The sequence below is a fragment of the Ranitomeya variabilis genome, chromosome 5 (assembly GCF_051348905.1).
Source record: "Ranitomeya variabilis isolate aRanVar5 chromosome 5, aRanVar5.hap1, whole genome shotgun sequence".
Classification (NCBI taxonomy): Eukaryota; Metazoa; Chordata; class Amphibia; order Anura; family Dendrobatidae; genus Ranitomeya; species Ranitomeya variabilis.
Window position 1 is genome coordinate 377570572 of NC_135236.1, and position 26762 is coordinate 377597333.

At 44.9% G+C, this 26762-nt stretch overlaps 1 protein-coding gene and 1 long non-coding RNA gene across 5 annotated transcripts in view; one reads left to right on the top strand and one right to left on the bottom strand.

Annotated features, from left to right (window-relative positions):
* Nucleotides 1-26762, top strand: part of TSPAN12 (tetraspanin 12) — a 435306-nt gene that overhangs the window by 102808 nt on the left and 305736 nt on the right. For all 4 annotated transcript variants that reach the window (XM_077264986.1, XM_077264987.1, XM_077264985.1 and 1 more), the window contains one exon: nucleotides 22788-22870. In XM_077264986.1, coding sequence (XP_077121101.1) covers nucleotides 22788-22870 — 83 coding nt within the window. The remainder of the gene's footprint in view (nucleotides 1-22787; nucleotides 22871-26762) is intronic.
* LOC143776063 (uncharacterized) overlaps nucleotides 1-26762 on the bottom strand; it is a 190677-nt gene that overhangs the window by 12614 nt on the left and 151301 nt on the right. The window lies entirely within an intron of this gene.

The following is a 26762-nucleotide window of genomic DNA, read 5'->3' on the forward strand; positions in this document are numbered from 1 at the left end:
AATGGCCATGTGAGGGCTTGTTTTTTACAGGACAAATACTTTTGAACGACACCATTGGTTTTAACATGTCGTGTACTGGAAAACGGGAAAAAAATTCCAAGTTCGGTGAAATTGCAAAAAAAAGTGCAATCTCAGTTGTTTATTTTTTTTATTTTTTTTTACCATGTTCACTAAATGCTAAAACTGACCTGCCACTATGATTCTTCAGGTCATTATGAGTTCATCGACACCAAACTTGTATAGGTTCTTTTTTATTTAAGTGGTGAAAAAAAATTCCGAAATTTGATTTAAAAAAAATGGCGCCATTTTCTGATACTCATAGCGTCTCCATTTTTCGTGATCTCAGATTGGGTGAAAGCATATTTTTTGCGTGCCGATCTGATGTTTTTAGTGATACCATTTTGGTTCAGATATGATCTCTTGATCGCCCGTTATTGCATTTTAATGCATTGTTGCGGCGACCAAAAAACAGTAATTCTGGTATTTTAACTTTTTTTTTTCTTGTAACGCCATTTAGCGATGGGGTTTATTCTTTTTTTATATTGATAGATCGTGCAATTCTGAACACCGCAATACCAAATGTGTATGTTTTGATTTTTTTTCTTTGTTTTCTTTTGAATGGGGTGAAAGTGGGGTGATTTGAACTATTATTTTTATATTTTTTTAATTTTTTTTTTACTTTTGGCATGCTTCAACAGTCTCATGGGAGACTAGAAGCTGCCATAATCTGATCAGCTCTACTACATACAGGCGATGATCAGATTGCCTGTATGTAGCAGAATTGCTCACTTGCTATGAGCGCCGACCACCGAGCAATCCTGCAGTGACAATCATAGAGGTCTGCTGGAGACCCCTGGTTGTAATGCCAACCCATCAGTGACCCGCGATCACGTCACCGATGGGCGCGATTTCTGGCCTTGCTTGATGGAAGCGCGTGTTAAATTCCGCTGTCAGAGATTGACAACGACATTTAACTAGTTAACAGTCGTGGGTGTTAGAGGCACATGTCAGCTGTTCAAAAGAGCTGACGTGCCGGAAAACAAGTGGGCTCAGTGCCGGAGCCCCCTTCAAAGGGAGTGAGTCCAACATCGGCGTACTACTATGCCCGATGTCGGAAAGGCATTAAGACTGCTTTTATGGTGGCTATTGCATCAACCAAGAGGATAGGAGAACTACAGGCTCTTTCTATCAGGGATCCCTATTTTCACATCGTTGAGGACCCAATTGTCTTCAGGTTTGACCCTTTTGTCTTCACAAAAGTTTTGTCTATCCCAAATATGAGTCAGGAGGTTGTCCTACCTTTATTTGGCCAGCATCCTAAAGATCATAAGGAGCAGATTTTCCACTCATTAGATGAGAGACGGTCTCCATTACCTGGAAGCTACTAGGGATTGGAGATAGGACTTGAATTTGTTTGTCCAATATGGAGGAATTAATAGAGGGAAGAAACTGGCCAAATCTACAATAGGTGGATCAGATCCACAATAGGGTTGGCTTGCGAGACAGAAGGAAAACCACCCTCTAAGATGATAAAAGCCCATTTGACTAGACCAGCATCCACTTCATGGGCAGAATGATGGGGGCTTCATTCGAACCGATTTGTAGGACTGCAACATGGTCCAGCCTTAGCACCTTTCCTAAACACTACAAATTAGACGTAGTCTCAGGATGACAGGTTGCCTTCAGTAGGAAGGTTCTTCATGCAGTGGTCCCACACGAACACCATACTGTGGTATTTTCCATAGTGTTGTCAGCATGGACTCCAGGAAATAGTTACCGGTAGGTCTAATTACCGTTTTTTTTTTATAAGTGTTTTCGGTGACATTTTATATTTATCTAAAGTTGTAACAAATATTTCTGCTCCATTTTTTCAAGTCCTATAAAGAAACCTATTTGAAAAATGTCAGAACCCCTCCAATCTTCCCATCATTTGCGTATTTTTGGTCTTGTGCTTAATTGTTGACCTTTCTTTGCAGTAAATTCTTTAAAATTGCAAGCACGGTTTATGAATTTGAGCTAACTAAAAAATATTTATTTTTGTCTTTACCCTTGTTTGCAAATTATTAAAGTAAAAAGTCACACACTTTGCAAAATTGTGGAAAATTAGTTGCACAATATCTGCTGCTCATAAAATCACTCCATAGGGGCATTGAAATACATTTGTGACCAATTATGTGGAAAGTTTCAAATTATCAGGAAAAACAATCTGAACTTCGTTCGCAGAGGCTAACTTAACAACTGCTGATACGCCTTCTAACAGCAGCAGTTAAGGGTTTTAACGGCACTGATAAATAAGTGTATAGCACCCCCAAATTATTCGGGTTGGTTTTTACCATCCTCAGTCTTGTGATCGCTGTTATTCACTGAATACAGACGATCTCAAAAAGTCAGATTTTCCATTAATCTCTCTCTCCCCTGATAAGATCTAGGATACCAGAGAAGAGACAAATGGGTCCCCTGAGCCTTCCTCCCCCCCCCCTCCGGTACCTCCGCCATCCCTGGACCCTCTTGCCATCTAGGATAATTGAAAAAATTGGAGTCTGGCTCAACAGGACTGAATTTTTCTTTTTTTTTTTTTTTTCAAAAGAAAATATGGTGCATACAAAAGAAAAATTGACATGACCGACATGACCCAGTCGATGCGTTTCGACTGCAATAGGCAGTCTTACTCAAGTTTCTATAATACCTCCTGCCATCTTCCTGGAAGAAAATGGCAGGCACATGCGCAGTGTAGCCACCGAGATCTGCCGGCCGGTACCTAGCAACAATAGGATATTTTTTTCTATTGGTTCATTTTGATCACTGTGTCAGACCTTATCACATTGATCAATATAAAACAAAATAGCAAATCACCCTCTTAGTTTAGTAAAAATAATAAAATAAAAAAAATATATATATTTTTTCTGCTCTTTGCAGATAGGGTTATGATTGTGTTGGGGTTAGTGTTTTGGTTAGGGTTGAAGTTAGGGTTAGGGGTATGTTGTGGTAAGGGTTGGGGTTAGGGCTGTGTTAGGGTTGGAGTTAGAATTGGGGAGGTTCCACGGTTTAGGCACAACAGGGGGTCTACAAGCGCAACATGTTGCCCATCATCGATTCCAGACAATTTTGCGTTCAAAAAGTCAAGCTGTGCTCCCTACCTTCTGAGCCCTGCCATGCACCCAAGCACCGGCTTTCCCCCACGTACAGGGTATCTGTGTACTCGGGAGAAATTGCACAACACATTTTGAGGTCCATTTTCTCCTGATACTCTTGTGAAAATAAAAAAAAAGCTTGGGTCTAAAGGAAATTTTTTGTGAAAAAAGTAAAATGTTAATTTTTTCCTTCTACATTGCTTTAGTTCTCATGAAGCACCTGAAGGGTTAATAAACTTATTGAATGTGGTTTTGCAGACTTTACAAGGTACTTTTGGCAGTGTGGACAGGTGCCATGTCCTACTGGAGAATTAAATTTCCATCTCTTAAAAAGCTTGTCGGCAGAGGGAAGCATGAAGTGCTCTAAAATTTCCTGGTAGACGGCTGCGCTGACTTTGGTCTTGATAAAACACAGTGGGCCTACACCAGTAGATAACATGGCTCCTCAAACCATCACTGATTGTGGAAACTTCACACTAGACCTCAAGCAGCTTGGATTGTTTGCCTCTCCACTCTTCATCCAGACTCTGTGACCTTGATTTCAAAATGAAATGCAAAATTTACTTTCATCTGAAAATAACACCTTGGACCACTGAGCAACAGTCCAGTTCTTTTTCTCCTTGGCCCAGGTAAGACACTTCTGCCGTTGTCTATTGGTCATGAGTGGCTGGACACAAGGAATGAGACACTTGTAGCCCATGTCCTGGATACTCCTGTGTGTGGTGGCTCTTGAAGCAATGACTCCAGCAGCAGTCCACTCTTTGTGAATCTCCCACAAATTTTTGAATGGCCTTTTCTTAACAATCCTTTCAAGGCTGCGGTTATCCCGGTTGCTTGTGCACCTTTTTCTACCACATTTTTTCCTTCTGCTCAACTTTCCAATAATATGCTTTGATAAAGCACTCTGTGAACAGCCAGCTTCTTTAGCAGTGACCTTTTGTGGCTTACCCTCCTTGTAGAGTGTGTCAATGACTGCCTTCCAGACATTTGTGAAGTCTGCAGTCTTCCTTCTGATTGTGGAGCCTACTGAAACAGACTAAAGGTACCTTCACAATAAACGATTTACCAACGATCACGACCAGCGATACGACCTGGCCGTGATCGTTGGTAAGTCGTTGTGTGGTCGCTGGGGAGCTGTCACACAGACAGCTCTCCAGCGACCAACGATGCCGAAGTCCCCGGGGTAACCAGGGTAAACATCGGGTTACTAAGCGCAGGGCCGCGCTTAGTAACCCGATGTTTACCCTGGTTACCATTGTAAAAGTAAAAAAAACAAACAGTACATACTCACCCTCTGCTGTCTGTCACACGTCCCTCGCCGTCTGCTTCCCGCAGTGACTGTGATTGCCGGCCGTAAAGTACAGCACAGCGGTGACGTCACCGCTGTGCTCTGCTTTTACTTTCCGGCCGGCACTAACAGTCAGTGCGGGAAGCAGACGGCGAGGGACGTGTGACAGCAGAGGGGTGAGTATGTACTGTTTGTTTTTTTTTACTTTTACCATGGTAACCAGGGTAAACATCGGGTTACTAAGCGCGGCCCTGCACTTAGTAACCCGATATTTACCCTGGTTACCATTGTAAAACATCGCTGGCATCATTGCTTTTGGTGTCAAACACGACGATACACGCCGATCTGACGACCAAATAAAGTTCTGAACTTTCAGCAACGACCAGCGATATCACAGCAGGATCCTGATCGCTGCTGCGTGTCAAACACAATGATATCGCTATCCAGGACGCTGCAACGTCACGGATCGCTATCGTTATCGTTGCAAAGTCGGTTAGAGTGAAGGTACCTTTAGGGACCTTTTAAAACGTTTACGAACCCTTTGTTAATTTGTTTTTTGTTAATTATTTTAATTTACTGATAATGATTTTTGGGTTTTCATTGGCTGTAATCCATAATCATCAACATTAACAGAAATAAACACTTGAAATAGATCACTCTATTTGTAATGACTCTATAATATGAGTTTCACTTTTGTATTGAAGAACTGAAATAAATTAACTTTTTGATGATATTCTAATTTAGTGACAAGCACTTGTATATGCTGTCATGCAATTTGTGAATTGTATAAGGCATACAATAATTAACGAAGTCTCATTAGTAGTATGGAGACACTGTAGTCATTTATTGCACACACAGAAAATCCCTATGAAATCTCCTGCAGGGGTGTGCTTCCATGGTATGTATTGTTACTCTGGGTTTATTATACCATTGTTTTGGATTTCATAGGGATTTTCTGATTTTCGCTAGAGTTTCTCCTATTCCTTATTCCTATTTGGTTTGTCTATTCCAACCTTTCCCTTCCTTCCTCCCTATTTTTGGTGAGTGTTTTGTATGAATGTGGTTTTGACATGCTGTGATGGACTTAAGTAAGGGAGAGGGGCCTCAAACTGTTCCTGGAACAGGGACCCTAGCTATCCCTGTCCCGGGGGTACTCTTGAAGGTAGCGAGGCCAGGGTCTCTAACCTTGCTATGCTCCTGTTTAACTCTAATCTGTCCCCTCCCCCAACCTATGAGGGCACACATGTATAAGATTATCTCAGCACAGGAACATTTTATTTCAACGCATCTAATTGTGGAAGTTATTATTCCAAGATCTATTAATTAAAATTAAGTTTTGTTAGTGGGAAAACCCCTTTAAGTGATTAATAACAGCGGGCTGAGCTCTGCTCCACTTGCTGCTCTTAAAGGTACTGTCAGTGATGACTATGTGATACAGCCATCATTTCTCATGAATGATGCAAGCTCAGGTTCTCACATGTGGCATATTAGTAAGTCATAAGTCAGGAAGGGGTGAAGAAAGATTATTCAGTGATTTTAAAATAGATTTTAAAAATGAGTACACCTTATTCTGTCTTATATTGTGAAATCCGATGACAGAACCTCTTTAAGCATTTCCCAAATTAAGTGTAAATTCTGGTAAAAGTGCCTGAGGTTTTTTAATTTACTGGAAGGAAGTGTTATATCTGAAAAATGAGAAGCCGCCTTTTGTTCAGAAAAGAACAAAGTAAAACTAAAGACAGATTGCTTTTGCCTTGTTTTTGTACCAGTCTGTGAATATTTACACTTTTACAGGAGGGATGACATTAGTATTTGATGTTATATAGAAAGAAAGGATTCTGTTGACTATGCTGTCTGTTGTGAGAAATGCTAAGGCTTTCTATATGCAAATTGCCTCTTCTGAGAAAAAGAGGACTTAACTCTATAGCGCCACCTGTTGGTAGTAGCGATCCTACAAGTCACAATCAACCCTTTAACGAGTCGTGCAATATGACTTAGGATAAAAGACAAATCAGTATCTCAATTCGCAGACACGGTGTTTTGGGCTGTTGGCCCTCATCAGTGCGAAGCATGAGAACTGATTTGGCTAGGTGAGAGGCTCTGGACTGGGGTCTAAGGGGTAACGTTGCTCCTTATGGAGAGTGACCCGAACACCGTGTCTGCGAATTGAAATACTGATTTGGCTTTTATCCTAAGTCATATTGCAAGACTCGTTAAAGGGTTGACTAACAGGTGGTGCTATAGAGTTAAGTCCTCTTTTTCTCAGAAGAGGCAATTTGCATATTTAAATTCCCAGAGGAGCATGGCATGGCGAATAAGCCTCCTTACCTTGACAAGCCAGCTGGTATGTCACTCTCCATAAGGAGAAACGTTACCCTTTAGACCTAAGGCTTTCTAGAAACTAACTATTTTTTTTCAGTCGTAAAATAAATTTTAGCATTTCTGATATTGTTAAAGGGAATCTATCACATGATATATCAGTTTAGTGGTTGGGGAGAAGCCGTCGGACAAAAACTTTTTGAACTAGTAATCTTATACCCTAGCGCTCTTTTAATTCTGTTTTCCTCTTGCATACCCCAGTGTTTCAGACTAAAGCATATGTGTTTGTAATGCAGGCGCCGGTCTGATTCATGCTCTGATTAGTGCTTCAGGCACCATCAGTCATATGACTTACATGATTAGGAGCAGCATGGTGGCTCAGTGGTTGGCACTACAGCCTTGGTTGAAATCCCACCAATGACAACATCTCCAAGGAGTTTATATGTTCTCTCCGTCTCGCGTGGGTTTCCTCCAGGTACTTCTATTTTCTCCCACAAATTTAGATTGTGAGCCTCATTGGGGACAGGGATGAAATTGTCTTTAACCCCTTCATGACCTTGGGATTTTCCATTTTTCCGTGTTCGTTTTTCGCTCCCCTCCTTCCCAGAGCCATAACTTTTTTATTTTTCCGTCAATTTGGCCATGTGAGGGCTTATTTTTTGCGGGACGAGTTGTACTTTTGAACGACATCATTGGTTTTACCATGTCGTGTACTAGAAAACGGGAAAAAAATTTCAAGTGCGGTGAAATTGCAAAAAAAGTGCAGTCCCACACTTGTTTTTTGTTTGCCTTTTTTGCTAGGTTCACTAAATGCTAAAACTGACCTGGAGTTATGATTCTCCAGGCCAGTACGAGTTCATAGACACCTAACATGACTAGGTAATTTTTTATCTAAGTGGTGAAAAAAATTCCAAACTTTGCTAAAAAAAAAAAATTGCGCCATTTTCCGATACTTGTAGCGTCTCCATTTTTCATGATCTGGGGTCGCTTTAGAGCTTATTTTTTGCGTGCCCAGCTGGCGTTTTTAATGATATCATTTCGGTGCAGATAAGTTCTTTTGATCGCCCGTTATTGCATTTTAATGCAATGTCGTGGCGACCAAAAAAACTTAATTCTGGCGTTTCAATTTTTTTTCTCGCTACGCCGTTTAGCGATCAGGTTAATGTTTTTTTATGATAGATCGGGCGATTCTGAACGCGGCGATACCAAATATGTGTAGGTTTGATCATTTTTTTATTGATTTATTTTGAATGGGGCGAAAGGGGGGTGATTTAAACTTTTATATATTTTTTTATTTTTTTCACATTTTTTTTTACTTTTTTTTTTTACTTTTGACATGCTTCAATAGCCTCCATGGGAGGCTAGAAGCTGGCACAACTCGATCGGCTCTGCTACATAGCAGCGATCTGATGTTCGCTGCTATGTAGCAGAAATGCAGGTGTGCTGTGAGCGCCGACCACAGGGTGGCGCTCACAGCTACCGAGGATCAGTAACGATAGAGGTCTCAAGGACCTCTATGGTTACTATTCAGAAGCATCGCCGACCTCCGATCATGTGACGGGGGTCGGCGATGCGATCTTTGTCGCCCTCCCGGCCGGAAGCGCAGGTTAAATGTCGCTGTCTGCGTTTGACAGCGGCATTTAACTAGTTAATAGCGGAGGGTGAATCGCGATTTCACCCGCCGCTATTGCAGGCACATGTCAGCTGTTGAAAACAGCTGACATGTCCCGGCTTTGATGCGGGCTCACCGCTGGAGCCCGCATCAAATAGGGGCTTCTGACCTCGGACATACTATCCCGTCCGAGGTCAGAAAGGGGTTAAAGTGCTGCAGAATATGATAGCGCTACATAAGCAAAGCATAATAAATAAAATAATAAATATGACAAGTTCTCTTCAATGTGAAAATGTAAGTTTATTATATGTGTATCAGAATGCCTTCTGGTTACTAGAGCTAGTTGATATACTAATATATACCCCACTGTAGGTATTATTGCAATTGTCCCAGACTGATAAAAGTATTTACAGGTGTTGTCCAAGACTAAGTAATCACTCACCAATCCTTAGACTAAGTCATCAATATGAGGTTGCTAGGGGTTTGACATCCAGTTCAGCAGACATCTACTTGGTGGTAGAGCCAGGTGTGATGGGGACCCCACTGATCTTGTAAGAGGGTGAACTGTAGTCCCACTGAGAGAGCACTAGGACCCTGTGGTTTTTGCCTGCTGCAGCAAGGGACAGACACTGCCAGACTCCCAGAGACAATGTGTGCTGGTGGGTGGGGTCTGGTGTCCTGTGTGTAAAGTGTCAGATAAGGAAGTGAGAAAAAAGAAGAAAAGGCGGGAAGAGAAGAAGCAGCTGCAGTGATATAGAAAGAGACTGTGTGGATTTACTGCGAGTGTGTTGGAGAAAAAGCTGTTGAGAGGAATTAACTCTGTGAGAGACTTTTGTTGCTAACGTTTTCTGGAGAAGAGCTAACCTTTTATTTTGGAAGACTGAGACTTTACTGAAAACCCAGTACGTATTTGAGAGTCTGTGGAGTCTCGGTGCATTGAGTGGAGAAACAAGTTTGGACAGACTGCTGATATAGAGACGGACGGGTTGTTGTGGAGCATTTCTAGGAGCTACAGAAGCAGAGACAACATCGTGAGACCACCAAACTAAGTCCCCAGCGTTTGGGCTCGGCATCGGCCGACAAGACAGAGGAGCTTGCTGTAATTTATTGGCGCTGAAGATATGGACTGGCTGCAGCCTGTGCAGATTCCTGCCTGAGACGAGATCTATCTCAGGATACGGTACCATAGTCATAGATACCCGGGTATCCCTGTTCAGAGTGTTTAATCGTTAATATTAGATGTGTATAAGTTATACTCAGTGTGCCATTCCAGGGGCTCCCTTGATTGCATTGCAATCAATTTACACTTGTTCTTGTATTGAGTTGTTCTGTTAGGTAAATTGATTATTAGTCTGTTGGAGCATACACTTCTCAGGAGACCTTGGAGTGGCACAGTGATTTCAGCTGATGCTGAATTGGTGTATCTTTGGGGTGCATCTGCCTTGATATTCTCCATACTACCTTAGTTATTTTGCCTTTGAGTAAACAACTGTTGGAGATTTCTGCCTTAGTCTTGGTTTGTGACTCACTGGATCTTATTCGGACCTCTGGTCATTACATTTTTGGCGTAGTCGGCAGGATCCAGTGTTTGTCATGGACGAGGGCGAGGGTAGAAATGACCCCGCTGTATCCGCATCCTCCTCGGGGGTTGGGGTTCCCCTGGCAGCCGCGACGACCCCGGGAGGGTATGTGCCTGTAGGAGCTTTACTTCAGCACATGCCGAAATACGACGGGCGCAATATGGCGTTGCAAGATTGGGCTGAGAGAATCCGGAGTATTCTGCGCATGTGTAATTTGACCCCCGCGTTACGCGCTGAGCTGGCATTAAATGCACTGGAGGGCGATATTAGACGTATGGTGATGGTGCGCCCAGAATCAGAGAGGGATACGTTAGAAAAGATTTTGGAACTGTTAGAGGGGAGTTTGGGGGGCCGAGCGCGTGTGGCCCAGCTTCGGTCCCTATTCTGTGCGTCCCTGATGCAGTACTCTAATATCTTGCAAGAGACGCTGAATGAGATGCAGCAACTAGACCCGGGGGCCATGGGAGCGTTCCGGGAGGTAGACCGCTTGCTCCGGGATCAATTCATCACCGGTTTAGCCAATAGACTTCTCCGGGACAAACTGTTGGAAATGGCCCGGGTTGCACCAAAATTATCCTTCTGGCAGATTTACCGAGCTGCATTGTTAAGGGAAGAGAAATCTGCCCATGTGCCCGAGGGGTCAGTGAACAGTGCCCAGCTGGAGGAAGGTGGGTCATCAGGGTCGGGGAGAGGGGCTGGTAAGCGTGGTACAAGCTTTGCGTGCTGAGGTGAAGGAGTTGAAGCTGAAATTGTCTCAACTGACAGTTGATCCCACCTCTACCCCCTCATGGGGGCCTCCTGCCCCACCCCCTGGAACGGTGACCCCACAGATGGCCAGGTCGTCCTATCAGAATGAGTCAAGCCGTCGTCCACGAGGAGCAATCACCTGCTGGAAGTGTGGGCGCCAGGGACACATCTCTCGTTACTGCCGGACGCTTGCAGCCCCAGAAACCCCGTCGCCGGCTTTAAACTTCCGACTGCTGCCATGAGAGGGCAAGCAGCAGCGGCCCCACCCGCACAAAGCCCTCGACGGGATGAGCAAGACTTGTTTGCATGTAGTCCAGTGATAGAAGCAGAGTTTGAAGGGCGGAAGATGAGGTGCTTGGTTGACACAGGATCCGAATGTACTATAATGCCTCTAGAAGTATATGAGAGATACTTCAGTCGACTAGTGATTCCAGAGGATGGCCGAGTGATACGACTGACCGCCGCAAATAATGGTCAACTTTCAGTCAAGGGGATCGTGTGGATACAACTAAAAATGTTTGGTCAAGAGCTGGGGCAGAAAGGGGTAGTACTGGTGGATCACCCCCCTAGAAGAGGGATGGAGGTGACGCTCGGAATGAACGTGCTGCGAGACTTGAATCACCAGATGTATGCCAGTGAAGGACCCTGATACTGGGCCCGTGCGACAAGACACCGACCCACACAGAGAATTCTACACCGTCTAGTGCTGAGTTGTGACTTGCTGAAAAGTGCGGTCCCAGGTGGCCAGGTGGGCCAGGTCCGAGTGCCATTGTGGGCCCCGATCCTGCTGGGACCCAGACAAGAGGAACTCTTAATGCTGCCGGTGGGAGCTGCACAGAGATTGAATGGGCTTGAAGTGCTACTTGAACCCGCCCAAGAGAGTTCCTCATTTGCCAAGGTACATGTGGCCCGGTCTTTGGCGATTGTGAAGAATGGACGAGTGCCGGTCCGATGCATCAATGTTTTAGATGAAGCTGTTGCAATTCCCGCTGGAACCATACTGGCTGAACTGTTTGTGCCGGCAGAGAAGGTGCCGGAAAATGCAGGATTCGAACTGCGACCAGACCAACAGTCATCCTGGACATTTGCGGTCGAGATTGGCCGGACTGAGCCCCCTACGGAGGAATGGAATGGTCATGTGATCATGGAGCAGATGGGAGTGGATCGGGAGAAGCTGACCCCCGTACAGTTGGAGCAGTTGGAGAGAGTTTTGTGGGAACATCAAGAGACCTTTTCCCGACATGGAGAGGACTTCGGGTGTACCCAGACGATTGAGCATGAGATTCCAACGGGGGATACTCCACCCATTAGAGAAAGATATCGTCAAATTCCTCCGGCGCTCTATCAAGAGGTGAAGAGCATGGTGGCCAGTATGCTGGACAACCAAGTGATCCGAGAGAGCCGGAGTCCCTGGGCGGCCCCTGTAGTCTTGGTCCGCAAGAAGGATGGGACACTCCGATTTTGTGTGGACTGTTGAAAATTGAACGCCCACACCGTACGGGACGCATATCCTTTACCCCGTATTGAAGAATCCCTGTCGGCCCTGGGTCGGGCCAAGTATTTCTCAACGTTGGATTTGGCAAGCGGGTACTGGCAGGTCCCAATGGCTGAAAAAGATCGGGCCAAGACGGCGTTTGTCTTGCCAATGGGGCTCTTTGAGTTCAACCGGATGCCCTTTGGCCTCGCTACCGCCCCAGAAACCTTCCAACGCCTGATGGAACATTGCTTAGGCGATCTAAATTTTGAATCAGTCCTGATATATCTAGACGACATTGTGGTGTTCGGAACCTCATTTGAAGATCATCTGGAGAAGCTGCGTCAAGTTCTCCGGCGGCTAAAGAGCTACGGCCTGAAAATAAAGCCAAAAAAATGTCAACTGTTACGAAACCAGATTGAATATTTGGGGCATCTGGTGACTCCGGACGGGGTACTACCGATAGCCAGTAAGATTAAGGCGGTACAAGAGTGGCCACCTCCTTGTGACCTGCGAGAAGTGTGGGCCTTCCTGGGCCTAGCAGGATACTATCGGTGGTTTGTGCCTAAATTCTCACAAGTGGTGAGTCCCTTGAACGAACTTTTGAGAGGGACAGCGCTGGGTCCTCGAAACCGCCCCATTCCATGGGGACCCCTACAGAAAAAGGCATTTGATGAAGTGAAAACCGCCCTAACAAGTGCCCCATTGCTGGCATACGCCCGGTTTGACACCCCTTTTTTGTTATATACCGATGGTAGTCTTCATGGGTTGGGGGCAGTACTAGCACAGGTGCAGGACGGCCGAGAGCGAGTGATTTCTTATGGCAGCAGGTCTTTAAGAGACTCCGAGCGAAATCCGGCTAACTACAGCTCATTCCGGCTGGAATTGCTGGCCCTGGTGTGGGCAATGATAGAACGCTTCGCCGAGTATCTTACCGGGGCTGAGGTGCTAGTCATGACAGATAACAACCCGCTAGCTCACTTAGAGAATGCAAAGCCAAGTTCAATTACCGCATTAAATTTCGCTCTGGTCGAGAAAACGGCAATGCAGATGCATTGTCAAGAGTGCCCCTTGGGTCATCAGGGGAAGATGTTGACGAACAACTTGAGAACACTGAAACTCCAGCTTTGGGGCAGATACCTATCTTCCAAAGTGTGGTACACTCAAGTGGGGTGGCCACTGGGATGCCCTGTGTCATGGGTAAAACACCCTCAGATTGGACAAAAGTCCAGGATGAGTGTCTGGACGTTGCACTTGTGTGCCGTTGGGTACAAAACAAGGTCTGGCCCAGTGCAGAGGACAAGGCTCAGTTGTCCATGGAAGGAATGAAACTCCTTCGACAATGGGATAAATTGTGTGTGGAACAAGGTCTTTTGTATCGTAAGGTGTACCTGCCATTGGAGCTGCAGCATCGGTACCAACTGATAATTCCTGTGGGGATGGGTCCAGTGGTCGCTCGTGAGGCGCATGAGAAGGGTGCCCATTTTGGAAGTGAAAAGACACTTCAGTGGTTGCAGCGAGTCGTCTACTGCCCTGAGTTGGGAGGGATGGTGGCCGACGCGTGTCGGCAGTGCCGAATTTGTGGGCTCAACAAAAGCCCTGAGCAGCGGGCTCCCACACAGTCTATTAAGACTTCAGCTCCGCTGGAGCTACTCATGATTGACTACGTGTTGATAGGGTACTCTACGTCAGGGTACTCCTATTGCCTGGTGATGACAGATCACTTTACCAAGTATGCTGTAGTGGTGCCGACAAGAGATCAGAGGGCCAAGTCGGCGGCTGAGGCCGTGTGCCGACATTTCTTCCAAGTGTTCGGGTGTCCGCAGAGAGTACATTCAGATCAAGGGGCCTGCTTTCAGGGGATGCTGATGAAGGAGTTGCACCAGCTCTATGGTATCGAGCAGTCGAGAACAATGCCTTACCACCCTCAGGGTAACGGGGCGTGTGAGCGTTTTAATCGGACCTTGTTGCAAATGTTGAGGTCCTTAGAGAGTCAGCAACAGACACGCTGGCCTGAGTATCTCCCCGAATTGATGTGGGCTTACAATAACAGGGTGCACAGTACTACTGGTTATTCGCCACACATGTTGATGTTTGGTAGACCTGGCCGAGACATTGAGGATTTGAACATGCCAGATCCCTCCTCCGTCCCCCTTCAGACTGCATCCGAGTGGGTACGAGAGCATCGGCGGCGGTTTAGGGTGGTGCATCAGGTGGTGGGCGACCGCCTTCGCCAGGTGGTTCATAGGGACACGCGACCCGTACAAACAGAATTGTTCTCTCCTGGAGACAGAGTGTTGGTGAGGACAAAACGACGGTCAGGAAAGCTGAGTGACCGATGGGAGGCGATACCGTATCTGATAAAAAAACAGGTGAATCCTGAGATTCCAGTGTACGAGGTCGAACCGGTGGGGACAGGGGGGCCAACCCGTAATTTACACCGTAACATGCTACAACTGTGCTGGTTTGAAGATTCGGCGTTTATCCCCCTAGAGCCAGAGGCCATGTCCCAAGGGGCGGGAACTCTGAATGATCTTGAATTTGATGGTGTGCTTACTCCTGCGCCTGCTTATTTGCCCCCTGTGACCAATCTGGCCTTGTGTGATGAGAATGTTGGGAATGTGGAGGATGCTGTTGAGGAGAGCGCATCAGGCCAACTGCTGGGTCCTGACGAGCCGCAGGAGGAGACAACTCCACTTGCGTCCACTAACACGACCACGGAAGAGACTTTAGCTCCCTCTAGGGTTGCACCTGCTGATGTAGGACTCAGGAGAACTACACGATCTACGGCAGGAATACCGCCTCAGCGATATGCTCAGGATGAATTTGAGTGGAAAGGTGTGTCGAGGACGCCAACCTCTAGTGGGGTGGCATGTAAGAGGGTGAACTGTAGTCCCACTGAGAGAGCACTAGGACCCTGTGGTTTTTGCCTGCTGCAGCAAGGGACAGACACTGCCAGACTCCCGGAGACAATGTGTGCTGGTGGGTGGGGTCTGGTGTCCAGTGTGTAAAGTGTCAGATAAGGAAGTGAGAAAAAAGAAGAAAAGGCGGGAAGAGAAGAAGCAGCTGCAGTGATATAGAAAGAGACTGTGTGGATTTACTGCGAGTGTGTTGGAGAAAAAGCTGTTGAGAGGAATTAACTCTGTGAGAGACTTTTGTTGCTAACGTTTTCTGGAGAAGAGCTAACCTTTTATCTAACTCTGTGAGAGACTTTTTGTTGCTAACGTTTTCTGGAGAAGAGCTAACCTTTTATTTTGGAAGACTGAGACTTTACTGAAAACCCAGTACGTATTTGAGAGTCTGTGGAGTCTCGGTGCATTGAGTGGAGAAACAAGTTTGGACAGACTGCTGATATAGAGACGGACGGGTTGTTGTGGAGCATTTCTAGGAGCTACAGAAGCAGAGACAACATCGTGAGACCACCAAACTAAGTCCCCGGCGTTTGGGCTCGGCATCGGCCGACAAGACATAGGAGCTTGCTGTAATTTATTGGCGCTGAAGATATGGACTGGCTGCAGCCTGTGCAGATTCCTGCCTGAGACGAGATCTATCTCAGGATACGGTACCATAGTCATAGATACCCGGGTATCCCTGTTCAGAGTGTTTAATCGTTAATATTAGATGTGTATAAGTTATACTCAGTGTGCCATTCCAGGGGCTCCCTTGATTGCATTACAATCAATTTACACTTGTTCTTGTATTGAGTTGTTCTGTTAGGTAAATTGATTATTAGTCTGTTGGAGCATACACTTCTCAGGAGACCTTGGAGTGGCACAGTGATTTCAGCTGATGCTGAATTGGTGTATCTTTGGGGTGCATCTGCCTTGATATTCTCCATACTACCTTAGTTATTTTGCCTTTGAGTAAACAACTGTTGGAGATTTCTGCCTTAGTCTTGGTTTGTGACTCACTGGATCTTATTCGGACCTCTGGTCATTACAATCTGATGTTGACGACCATTGCAAAGGGCAAGTCATCTATATCATAGTCCTCGACAACTTATTTAAGCTCCTAAGAGGCTTGAAATGTCACTTTGTCATATAATGTCAATACATATTGATAAAATGCTTCACCCAAAAATTATGGAAAGACTGTACTGAATATTATAGTCTTAAGCTAAGACAAAGTTACCATCCTAAGAAAAAAGAGGCCCAGTGGCTGCAGCAGCTTATAGCTCATGTTGCCAATATTCTAGTAGGTGGTGAGGTTTCATCCTGTCATGAAGTTCCTCTCTATGTGTTTTTTTTACTTCCAATGTATTTTGGACCCAATAAGGCAGGGTTCACATTGCGTCAATGGCTATGCGCTGATGGCATCCGTTACACAGCGGCACTAACGCTATGTAGCGGATGCTTCATCAACGCACTCATTGACTGCCATTATGTAGCGCACCGCTAACGCATGTCATAAGCGGCATGCGTTAGCGATGTGCCATCATTCTGTGACCGACCCTAGGATGCGGTCTGCAGCATTTCCGGGTTTGTCAGCGTAGGTGGTGCATCTCTGCCATCACGATCGCATAGCGCGATCTTTAACCCCTTCCCGACCTGTGACACAGCGTATGCGTCATGAAAGTCGGTGCCAATCCGACCTGTGACGCATATGCTGTGTCACAGAATGATCGCGTCCCTGCAGATCGGGTGAAGGGGTTAACTCCCATTTTACCCGATCTGCAGAGACAGGGGGAGTGGTACTTCAGCCCGGGGGGGTGGCTTCACCCCCCCGTGGCTACGATCGCTCTGATTGGCTGTTGAAAGTGAAACTGCCAATCAGAGCGATTTGTAATATTTCACCTATGAAAATGGTGAAATATTACAATCCAGCCATGGCTGATGCTGCAATAGCATCTGCCATGGCTGGAGACCCCGATCTGCCCCCACCCCACCCCACCGATCGCCTCCCCAGTCATCCTTTTTGCCCCGATCTCCGTTCCGCTCCCCTCCTCCCTCCTGTCGGCTCCCCCGGTCCTCCTGTCCGCTCCCCAGGTCCTCCGATCCCCCCCCCCCCGTGTTCCGGTCCCACCCCTTCATACTTACCTAGCTCCGATGTCCCTCCCGGTGTCCAGCCGTCTGCTTCATGGGCGCCGCCATCTTGGAAAATGGCGGGCGCATGCGCAGTGCGCCCGCCGAATCTGCCGCCTGGCAGATTCGTTCCTGCACATTTTGGTCGCTGTGATACGTTCTATCACAGCGATCAAAATAAAAAAAATAGTAAATAAATCACCCCCTTTATCACCCCCATAGGTAGGGACAATAATAAAATACAGAAAATATAATTATTTTTGTTTTTCCATTAGGGTTAGGGGTAGGGTTAGGGGTAGGGTTGCACTTAGGGTTGCACTTAGGGTTGCAGTTAGGGCTAGGGTTGCACTTAGGGTTGCACTTAGGGTTGCACTTAGGGCTAGGGTTGCACTTAGGGTTGCACTTAGGGTTGCACTTAGGGTTGCACTTAGGGCTAGGGTTGCACTTAGGGTTGCACTTAGGGTTGCACTTAGGGCTAGGGTTGCACTTAGGGTTGCACTTAGGGTTGCACTTAGGGCTAGGGTTGCACTTAGGGTTGCACTTAGGGTTGCACTTAGGGCTAGGGTTGCACTTAAGGTTGCACTTAGGGTTGCACTTAGGGTTGCACTTAGGGCTAGGGTTGCACCTAGGGTTGCACTTAGGGTTGCACTTAGGGCTAGGGTTGCACTTAGGGTTGCACTTAGGGTTGCACTTAGGGTTGCACTTAGGGCTAGGGTTGCACTTAGGGCTAGGGTTGCACTTAGGGCTAGGGTTGCACTTAGGGCTAGGGTTAGAATTAGGGTTAGAATTAGGGTTAGAATTAGGGTTAGGGTTGGAATTAGGGTTAGAATTAGGCTATGTGCACACGGTGCGGATTTGGCTGCGGATCCGCAGCGGATTGGTCGCTGCGGATTCGTATCAGTTTTCCATCACGTTTACAGTACCACGTAAACCTATGGAAAACCAAATCCGCTGTGCCCATGGTGCGGAAAATACAGCGCGGAAATGCTGCGTTGTATTTTCCGCAGCATGTCAATTCTTTGTGCAATTCCGCAGCGTTTTACACCTGCTCCATAATAGGAATCCGCAAGTGAAATCCACACAAAAAACACTGGAAATCCGCGGTAAATCTGCAGGTAAAGCGCAGTGCGTTTTACCTGCAGATTTTTCAAAAACTGCGGAAAAATCCACACAAATCCGCAACGTGAGCACATAGCCTTAGGGTTGGAATTAGGGGTAAGACTAGGGTTAGGGGTGTGTTGTGGTTAGGGTTGTGGTTAGGGTTGGGATTAGAGTTAGGGGTGTGTTGGGGTTAGTGTTGGAGTTAGAATTGAGGGGTTTCCACTTTTTAGGCACATCAGGGGGTCTCCAAACGCGACACGGCGCCATCATTGATTCCAGCCAATCTTGCGTTGAAAAAGTAAAATGGTGCTCTCTCCCTTCCGAGCCCCGACGTGTGCCCAAACAGTGCTTTACCCCCACATATGGGGTACCAGCGTACTCAGGAGAAACTGATCAACAACTTTTGGGGTCCAATTTCTCCTGTAACCCTTGGGAAAATAAAAAATTGCGGGCTAAAAAATTATTTTTGAGGAAAGAAAAATGATTTTTTATTTTCACGGCTCTGCGCTATAAACTTCTGTGAAGCACTTGGGGGTTCAAAGTGCTCACCACACATCTAGATAAGTTCCCTTGGGGGTTTAGTTTCCAAAATGGGGTCACTTGTGGGGAGTTTCTACTGTTTAGGCACATCAGGGGCTCTGCAAACGCAACGTGATGCCCGCAGAGCATTCCATCAAAGTCTGCATTTCAAAACGTCACTACTTCACTTCTGAGCTCCGGCATGTGCCCAAACAGTCGTTTACCCCCACATATGGGGTATCACCGTACTCAGGAGAAACTGGACAACAACTCTTGGGGTCAAATTTCTCCTGTTACCCTTGGGAAAATAAAAAAATCAGGGCTAAAAATTTTTTTTTTGAGGAAAGAAAACGTATTTATTATTTTCACGGCTCTGCGTTATAAACTTCTGTGAAGCACTTAGGGGTTCAAAGTGCTCACCACACATCTAGATAAGTTCATTTGGGGGTCTAGTTTCCAAAATGGGGTCACTTGTGGGGGGTTTCTACTGTTTAGGCACATCAGGGGCTCTGCAAACACAACGTGACGCCCGCAGAGCATTCCATCAAAGTCTGCATTTCAAAACGTCACTACTTCCCTTCCGAACCCCGACGTGTGCCCAAACAGTGGTTTACCCCCACATATGGGGTATCAGCGTACTCAGGAGAAACTGGACAACAACTATTGGGGTCAAATTTCCCCTGTTACCCTTGGGAAAATAAAAAATTCAGGGCTAAAAAAAAAATTTTGATAAAAGAAAAATTATTTTTTATTTTCATGGCTCTGCGTTATAAACTTCTGTGAAGCACTTGGGGGTTCAAAGTGCTCACCACACATCTAGATTAGTTCCTTGGGAGGTCTAGTTTCCAAAATGGGGTCACTTATGGGGAAGCTCCAATGTTTAGGCACACAGGGGCTCTCCAAACGCGACATGGTGTCCGCTAATGGTTGGAGCTAATTTTCCATTCAAAAAGCCAAATGGCGTGCCTTCCCTTCCAAGCCCTGCCGTGCACCCAAACAGTGGTTTACCCCCACATATGGGGTATCATCGTACTCAGGACAAACTGGACAACAACATTTAGGGTCCAATTTCTCCTGTTACCCTTGGGAAAATAAAAAATTCTGGGCTAAAAATCATTTTTGAGGAAAGAAAAATTATTTTTTATTTTCACGGCTCTGCGTTATAAACTTCTGTGAAGCACTTGTTGGTTTAAAGTGCTCACTATGCATCTAGATAAGTTCCTTGGGGGGTCTAGTTTCCAAAATGGGGTCACTTGTGGGGGAGCTCCAATGTTTAGGCACACAGGGGCTCTCCAAACGCGACATGGTGTCCGCTAACGATGGAGATAATTTTTCATTCAAAAAGTCAAATGGCGCTCCTTCCCTTCCGAGACTTACCATGTGCCCAAACAGTGGTTTACCCCCACATGTGAGGTATCAGTGTACTCAGGAGAAATTGCCCAACAAATTTTAGGATCCATTTTATCCTGTTGCCCATGTGAAAATTAAAAAATTGAGGCTAAAAGAATTTTTTTGTGAAAAAAAAGTACTTTTTCATTTTTACGGATCAATTTGTGAAGCACCTGGGGGTTTAAAGTGCTCACTATGCATCTAGATAAGTTCCTTGGGGCGTCTAGTTTCCAAAATGGGGTCACTTGTTGGGGAGCTCCAATGTTTAGGCACACGGGGGCTCTCCAAACGCGACATGGTGTCTGCTAAAGATTGGAGCCAATTTTTCATTCAAAAAGTCAAATGGCGCTCCTTCCCTTCCGAATTCTGCCGTGCGCCCAAACAGTGGTTTACCCCCACATATGAGGTATCAGCGTACTCAGAACAAATTGGACAACAACTTTTGTGGTCTGGTTTCTCCTTTTACCCTTGGGAAAAAAAATTGTTGCTAAAAGATCATTTTTGTGACTAAAAAGTTAAATGTTCATTTTTTCCTTCCATGTTGCTTCTGCTGCTGTGAAACACCTGAAGGGTTAATAAACTTCTTGAATGTGGTTTTGAGCACCTTGAGGGGTGCAGTTTTTAGAATGGTGTCACTTTTGGGTATTTTCAGCCATATAGAACCCTCAAATTGACTTCAAATGTGAGGTGGTCCCTAAGAAAAATGGTTTTGTAAATTTTGTTGTAAAAATGAGAAATCACTGGTCAAATTTTAACCCTTATAACTTCCTAGCAAAAAAAAATGTTGTTTCCAAAATTGTGCTGATGTAAAGTAGACATCTGGGAAATGTTATTTATTAACTATTTTGTGTCACATAACTCTCTGGTTTAACAGAATAAAAATTCAAAATGTGAAAATTGCAAAATTTTCAAAATTTTCGCCAAATTTCCATTTTTTTCACAAATAAACGCAGAAATTATCTACCTAAATTTACCACTATCATGAAGCCCAATATGTCACGAAAAAACAGTCTCAGAATCGCTACGATCCGTTGAAGCGTTCCCGAGTTATTACCTCATAAAGGGACACTGGTCAAAATTGCAAAAAACGGCAAGGTCATTAAGGCCAAAATAGGCTGGGTCATGAAGGGGTTAAAAGGCACTAGCATTGGTGCAGTCCGTTTAACGCATGCGTTGAACGGACTGCACCAATGCAATGTGAACCCTGCCTTATGCAACTACCTGGAAACTTTACTACATTTTCTTTATTAAATTGCCTCTATGGCATTATTAATGTGTAGGTTGTTAGTAGTTTGAACTACTGTATGAGACGGAGAGTAATCTGAACGAATGATGAGGCATATTGCTTCACAGACTACCCTACTCTCCTTATATGCACTGTAAGTAAGCCATAGTCATAGATCACAACTTTGCCCTGAATGGAACTTGGCTAAAAAGCCGTTAAAGGGTTTGTTCCATTTTAATTACGCTTCTACCATTTTGCTGCAGTTTGTTGTAAAAAAAAAACCCAAAACCTGCTTCATGATTTCACATTTCCCAGGAGCGGCTCTCAGCGAAGTGTTCCCTCTATACTGGCAAAGCCGCTGAGCTCACTGCTTGGCTGACGTACTGTCAAGGTGACATCAGCCAAGGACAGACACTGTAAGCATCAGAGACACGCTGTCACCTCGGTGGGCCCGGGAAAGGTGAGTACATTATCATTAGTTTTTTTAAAAGCAAACTGCAGCTGGGGCGAAACTGTAATTAAAAGGGAATAATCCCTTTAAGAAGCAAGGTCTGATAAAACCAAAACTTTGGTGAGAATTACCTATAGATACTGGCTTACATATCTTTTTTGAGCACCTAACTGGACATTTGCATTCATTTCTCTTTAGTATCTGTGCTCAAAACAATGTTTTTATACCGGTAATGATTTAAGTGACAACTCTCTGAAATTAGAAGGCTTCCTGTGTGTTCTTATGTTCCTAAATGTAAAAAAAACACCCCTAATTTCTCCCTGATTGTAATAGACTGTGCAACGAATGGCATCAATGTGTGTTCTGTTCTGTTCCATTCTCTGTTACATACACAAATAAGTAGTCCTCTGTTCTTTGAAGAAAATAAGAATTCACTGGAAGGCTAACCCTTACCCTAATCTAATCCCGAGTGCCGTACCTGATGAGCACAGATCTCCAAGATCTATGAAGCTGCGTACATTCATGGCACATCTGTTCAACTTGTAAGAACATTACCTGTTCATTACCTAATACACAATTGGAAAATATTGTGACCAGATGGCTCAAGAAATCACTTTGTAACTTGATTTTATTTTAGATGCAAAGGTGCTATAATCATATTTTAGTTACCGGTAAATATCTGTAATTAGTTATTTTCCAATATGCTGATCATTTTATTTCATTTAGTCCCTGCTCTTTTCTCCACTAGAATTTTTTTTTGCATTATTTATCAGTGATTGAGTAGACAATGAAACAAAATAGGTGTCGGAATTGACAAGTGTTGGCTTCCACCATAGGGACGTACCCCCGAGGATAGAGCATGGCTGCATGCAACAGATTGCCTTTGTGCGCCACTATACATGCTAATAACGTCTTCTCTGTTTGCTTTAGCTGATGTCGATATGTGTTTTGGGAGTTTCCGCTTGGATGAGAGACTACATAAATAATGTACTCACGCTGACTGCTGAAACCAGGTAAGCACTTCCTAATCATCCTTCCAAGTAACTTCAAAGGAGAAAGGGCTGATAACGGCAGGGCAATTCAGATCCCCTGGAGACGTCTCGGCTTTTTGGCACTTCTGTATTTTCTTTAAGCATGGCCAGTAGTATCGTTGAGGCAATTTCTGCATGAAATATATTCTGCTTAGTATAAACCGGCTTTTGCGCTGTAGTTATGAAATGTGCTGTGATGGTCGGCTTCTTTTGATCGTCTTCCTTCATCCGTACAGTTGGAAATTGTTTTCTGTTTATTTTCACGGTGTAATGTGCAGACTAATTGACTGTATCTAATTGTAGTTTCTATAATGTACTTTTAGCTTCCAGTTATATTATGTGCTGCAGTAGGGAAATAACAAGTGCACATCACATTATTGGATTTGTGTGCGGTCAGTAGGTTAATACGGTTAATAGAATACTGCACACGTAAAATAGGTTTTTGCTACTCGTTAAATAATATCGCAATCAGTATAGCATGTACAGTCTGTGTGCTGGTTAATAAATGCTAAAAGAAGAAGAATATGAGTATTTCTCACTATGCAAGCCTGAAGGCAGCAATGTTCTTACCATAAAAACTGTGAAAACCAAAGGGGCAACCATGGAGGGTCCATTGTATAGCATAGTGACTTCCGTTATGAATGAGGTGCTAATCCAGTCTGATAAGGATGAGCTGTACTAAGGACAGGCCATCAACCCCTTTAACCTGCCTACCCAATATTTGAAGCAGTCTAAATTGTCCTTTTCATCATCTCCCCTGCTAATTACAAACCTACAGTGGGGGAAAAAAAGTATTTGGTCGGCGACCAATTGTGCAAATTCTCCCACATACAAAAAGATAGAGGCCTGTAATTGACATCATAGGTAGACCACAACTATGAGAGTCAAAATGAGAAAACAAATCCAGAAAATCACCTTGTCTGATTTGGCAAGATTTATTTTGCAAAATATGGTGGAAAATAAGTATTTGGTCACCTAAAAACATTCAAGATTTCTGGCTGTCACAGACCTGAAACTTCTTCTTTAAGAGGCTCCTCTGTCCTCCACTCATTACCTGTAGTAATGGAACATGTTTGAACATGTTATCAGTATAAGACACCTGTCCACAACCTCAAACAGTCACACTCAAAACTCCATTATGGTGAAGACCAAAGAGATTTCGAAGGACACAGAAACAAAATGGTAGCCCTGCACCAGACTGGGAAGACTGAATCTGCAATAGGCAAACAGCTTGGTGTGATGAAATCAACTGTGGGAGCAATAATAAGAAAATGGAAGACATACAAGACCACTGATAATCTCTTTCGATCTGGGGCTCCACGCAAGATCTCACCCCGTGGGGTCAAAATGATCACAAGAACGGTGAACAAAAATCCCAGAACCACACTTGGGGACTTAGTGAATGACCTGCATTGAGCTGGGACCACAGTCAGTAACACAATACACCACAAGGGACTCAGATCTTGCAGTGCCAGATGTGTCCCTGTAATGCTTATAAGGGATAACTCAGGAGACTCTGCATGGAACAAGACAACTACAGGACACAGTTTTATAAGTGGTAAAGTCTATATTATCACACGGTGATTCAAACATGTGCAGTGAGAAACTCAGGGGGATATCCATGCCATCTTATAAGATATTGGAGCCGATTCCTGCGAATCCTGGAATCAATAATTTCCTCCACCACAAATTGTTCTTGCCCATCAATCACCGCAGGCTGCGGAGGTGGCACAACACGTCCCTGGAAGGTATTAGGAGATACAGGCTTTAGTAAAGATACATGAAAAACTGGTTGTACCTTCATAGTCCTAGGCAGCTTCAGACGGCAGGCCACAGAGCTCACAATACCGTTGATCTTGAGAGGGCCAATGAATTTCTGTCCAAGTTTTTGTGAAGGAATGTTTAACTTCAGATTCTTCGTTGATAACCACACGGAATCTCCTACCTTGAATATGGTTGCAGGTTTACGGAATCTATCAGCCAATCTCTCATAACGTTCTTGAGCCGTGGTCAGGGATTCCTTCAGAACCTCCAGATTTTGCCTCATCTCAGTCAGCCTTTCCTCAAATGCTGGAACCGGAGAATTAATCGGAGACCTAGGTAAGATACATGGATGATAACCCAGATTGGCAAAGAAAGGAGTGAACTTAGTAGAGACGCTCTGAGAATTGTTGTATAAAAATTCGGCTAACGGCAGTAATTCCAACCAATCATCTTGGAGATGGCTAACCTAGCATCTTAGATATTGTTCCAACGTCTGGTTGGTACGCTCAGTCTGACCATTTGTCTGGGGATGGTAAGCGGAAGAGAGACAGACATTAATATTGAGTGCAGAGCAAAACCCCTTCCAGAATCTTGAAGTGAACTGTACGCCACGGTCAGAGATGATCTCATCCAGGACCCCATGCAGCCGGAAGACATTCTGAATAGCCAAGTTCACTGTATCCTTAGCTGAGTTGAGGCCGGTGCATGGAACAAAATAAGCGGCTTTAGTCAGGCGATCAACTACTACCAAGATCGTATTCATGCCCCCCGATGTAGGCAGCTCCACAATAAAGTCCATTGATATAGACCCCCAAGGGCAGGACGGAATAGGTAATGGTTGCAGGAGACCCGTAGGTGCCACTCGAGGAGTCTTGTAACGAGCACATACCTCGCAAGAGAGAACATAGTCCTTAGTAACCTTCAGGCAAGTTGGCCACCAGAAAAATCGGCTTAGGAACTCTTGTGTCTTCTGTACCCCCCTGTGACAAGCCAACTTGGAGTCATGTACCAACTTGAGGATCTGCAGACGGTCGACCTCAGGGACGTAGATACGTCAATCTCTGAACCACATGCCACCCTTAAAGACAAGATTAATATCAACAGGTGGGTTGGCCAGAAATACATCACCGTCATAAGCCTCCCTGCACGTCTTCCACAAGTCCTGATTGTAGATAACTCCGATGAAATTGGCATCAGATAGAATGGTCTTGAACGGGGCTCCAGGTACAGAATCCGCAGCATGGATTCGGGATAAAGCATCAGCCTTCCCATTACGAGACCCTGAACGGTACGAGATAACAAAGTTAAATTGATTTAAAAATGAATTCCAACGAGCCTGACGAGAAGAAAGAAATCTAGCGGATCTGAGGAACTCTAAATTGCGATGGTCAGTAAGCACTACGATCTGTTGTGCAGCTCCTTGCAGATTATGCCTCCATTCCTTTAAAGCCGCAATAATAGCCAGCAATTCCTTGTCTCCCACATCGTAATTCTTCTCTGCTGAGGTTAGTCTATGGGAAAAGAAAGCACAAGGATGTAGCAGACCCTTCTCTCCAGTTCTTTGGGAGAGAATAGCCCCCAAGGCATTATCAGAAGCTTCCACCTCCACAATGAAAGAAAGTGTTGGATCTGGGTGTATCAACAGCGGTGCTGAGGTGAAACAGATCTTAAGCCGATCAAAAGCTTCTTGAGCCTGTGATGACCACTTAAAGGGCTTTTCCTTCTTTGTCAAGGAAGTAATGGGACAGACAATATCAAAAAAATTTCGAATGAAGCATCTGTAGAAATTTGCAAAACCAATAAAACGTTGGACCTCCTTAATGTTCTTGGGTACCGGCCAGTCAAGGATGGCCTGAATCTTGCCAGATTCCATGCTCAGCCCCTGGAGAGAGATGATATAACCTAAGAACTGTATCTCAGAACGATGGAACTCGCATTTCTCCAGCTTGATATACAGATGGTTCTCTTTCAGACGTCTTAAAACCGCTTTGACATGTTCTTCATGTTCCTGTAGAGAGTCAGAAAAGATTAGAATATCGTCCAAATAGATCACCACAAACTGGTCCAACACATCTCTGAAAATGTCATTAGCAAGGTGTTGAAACGTTTC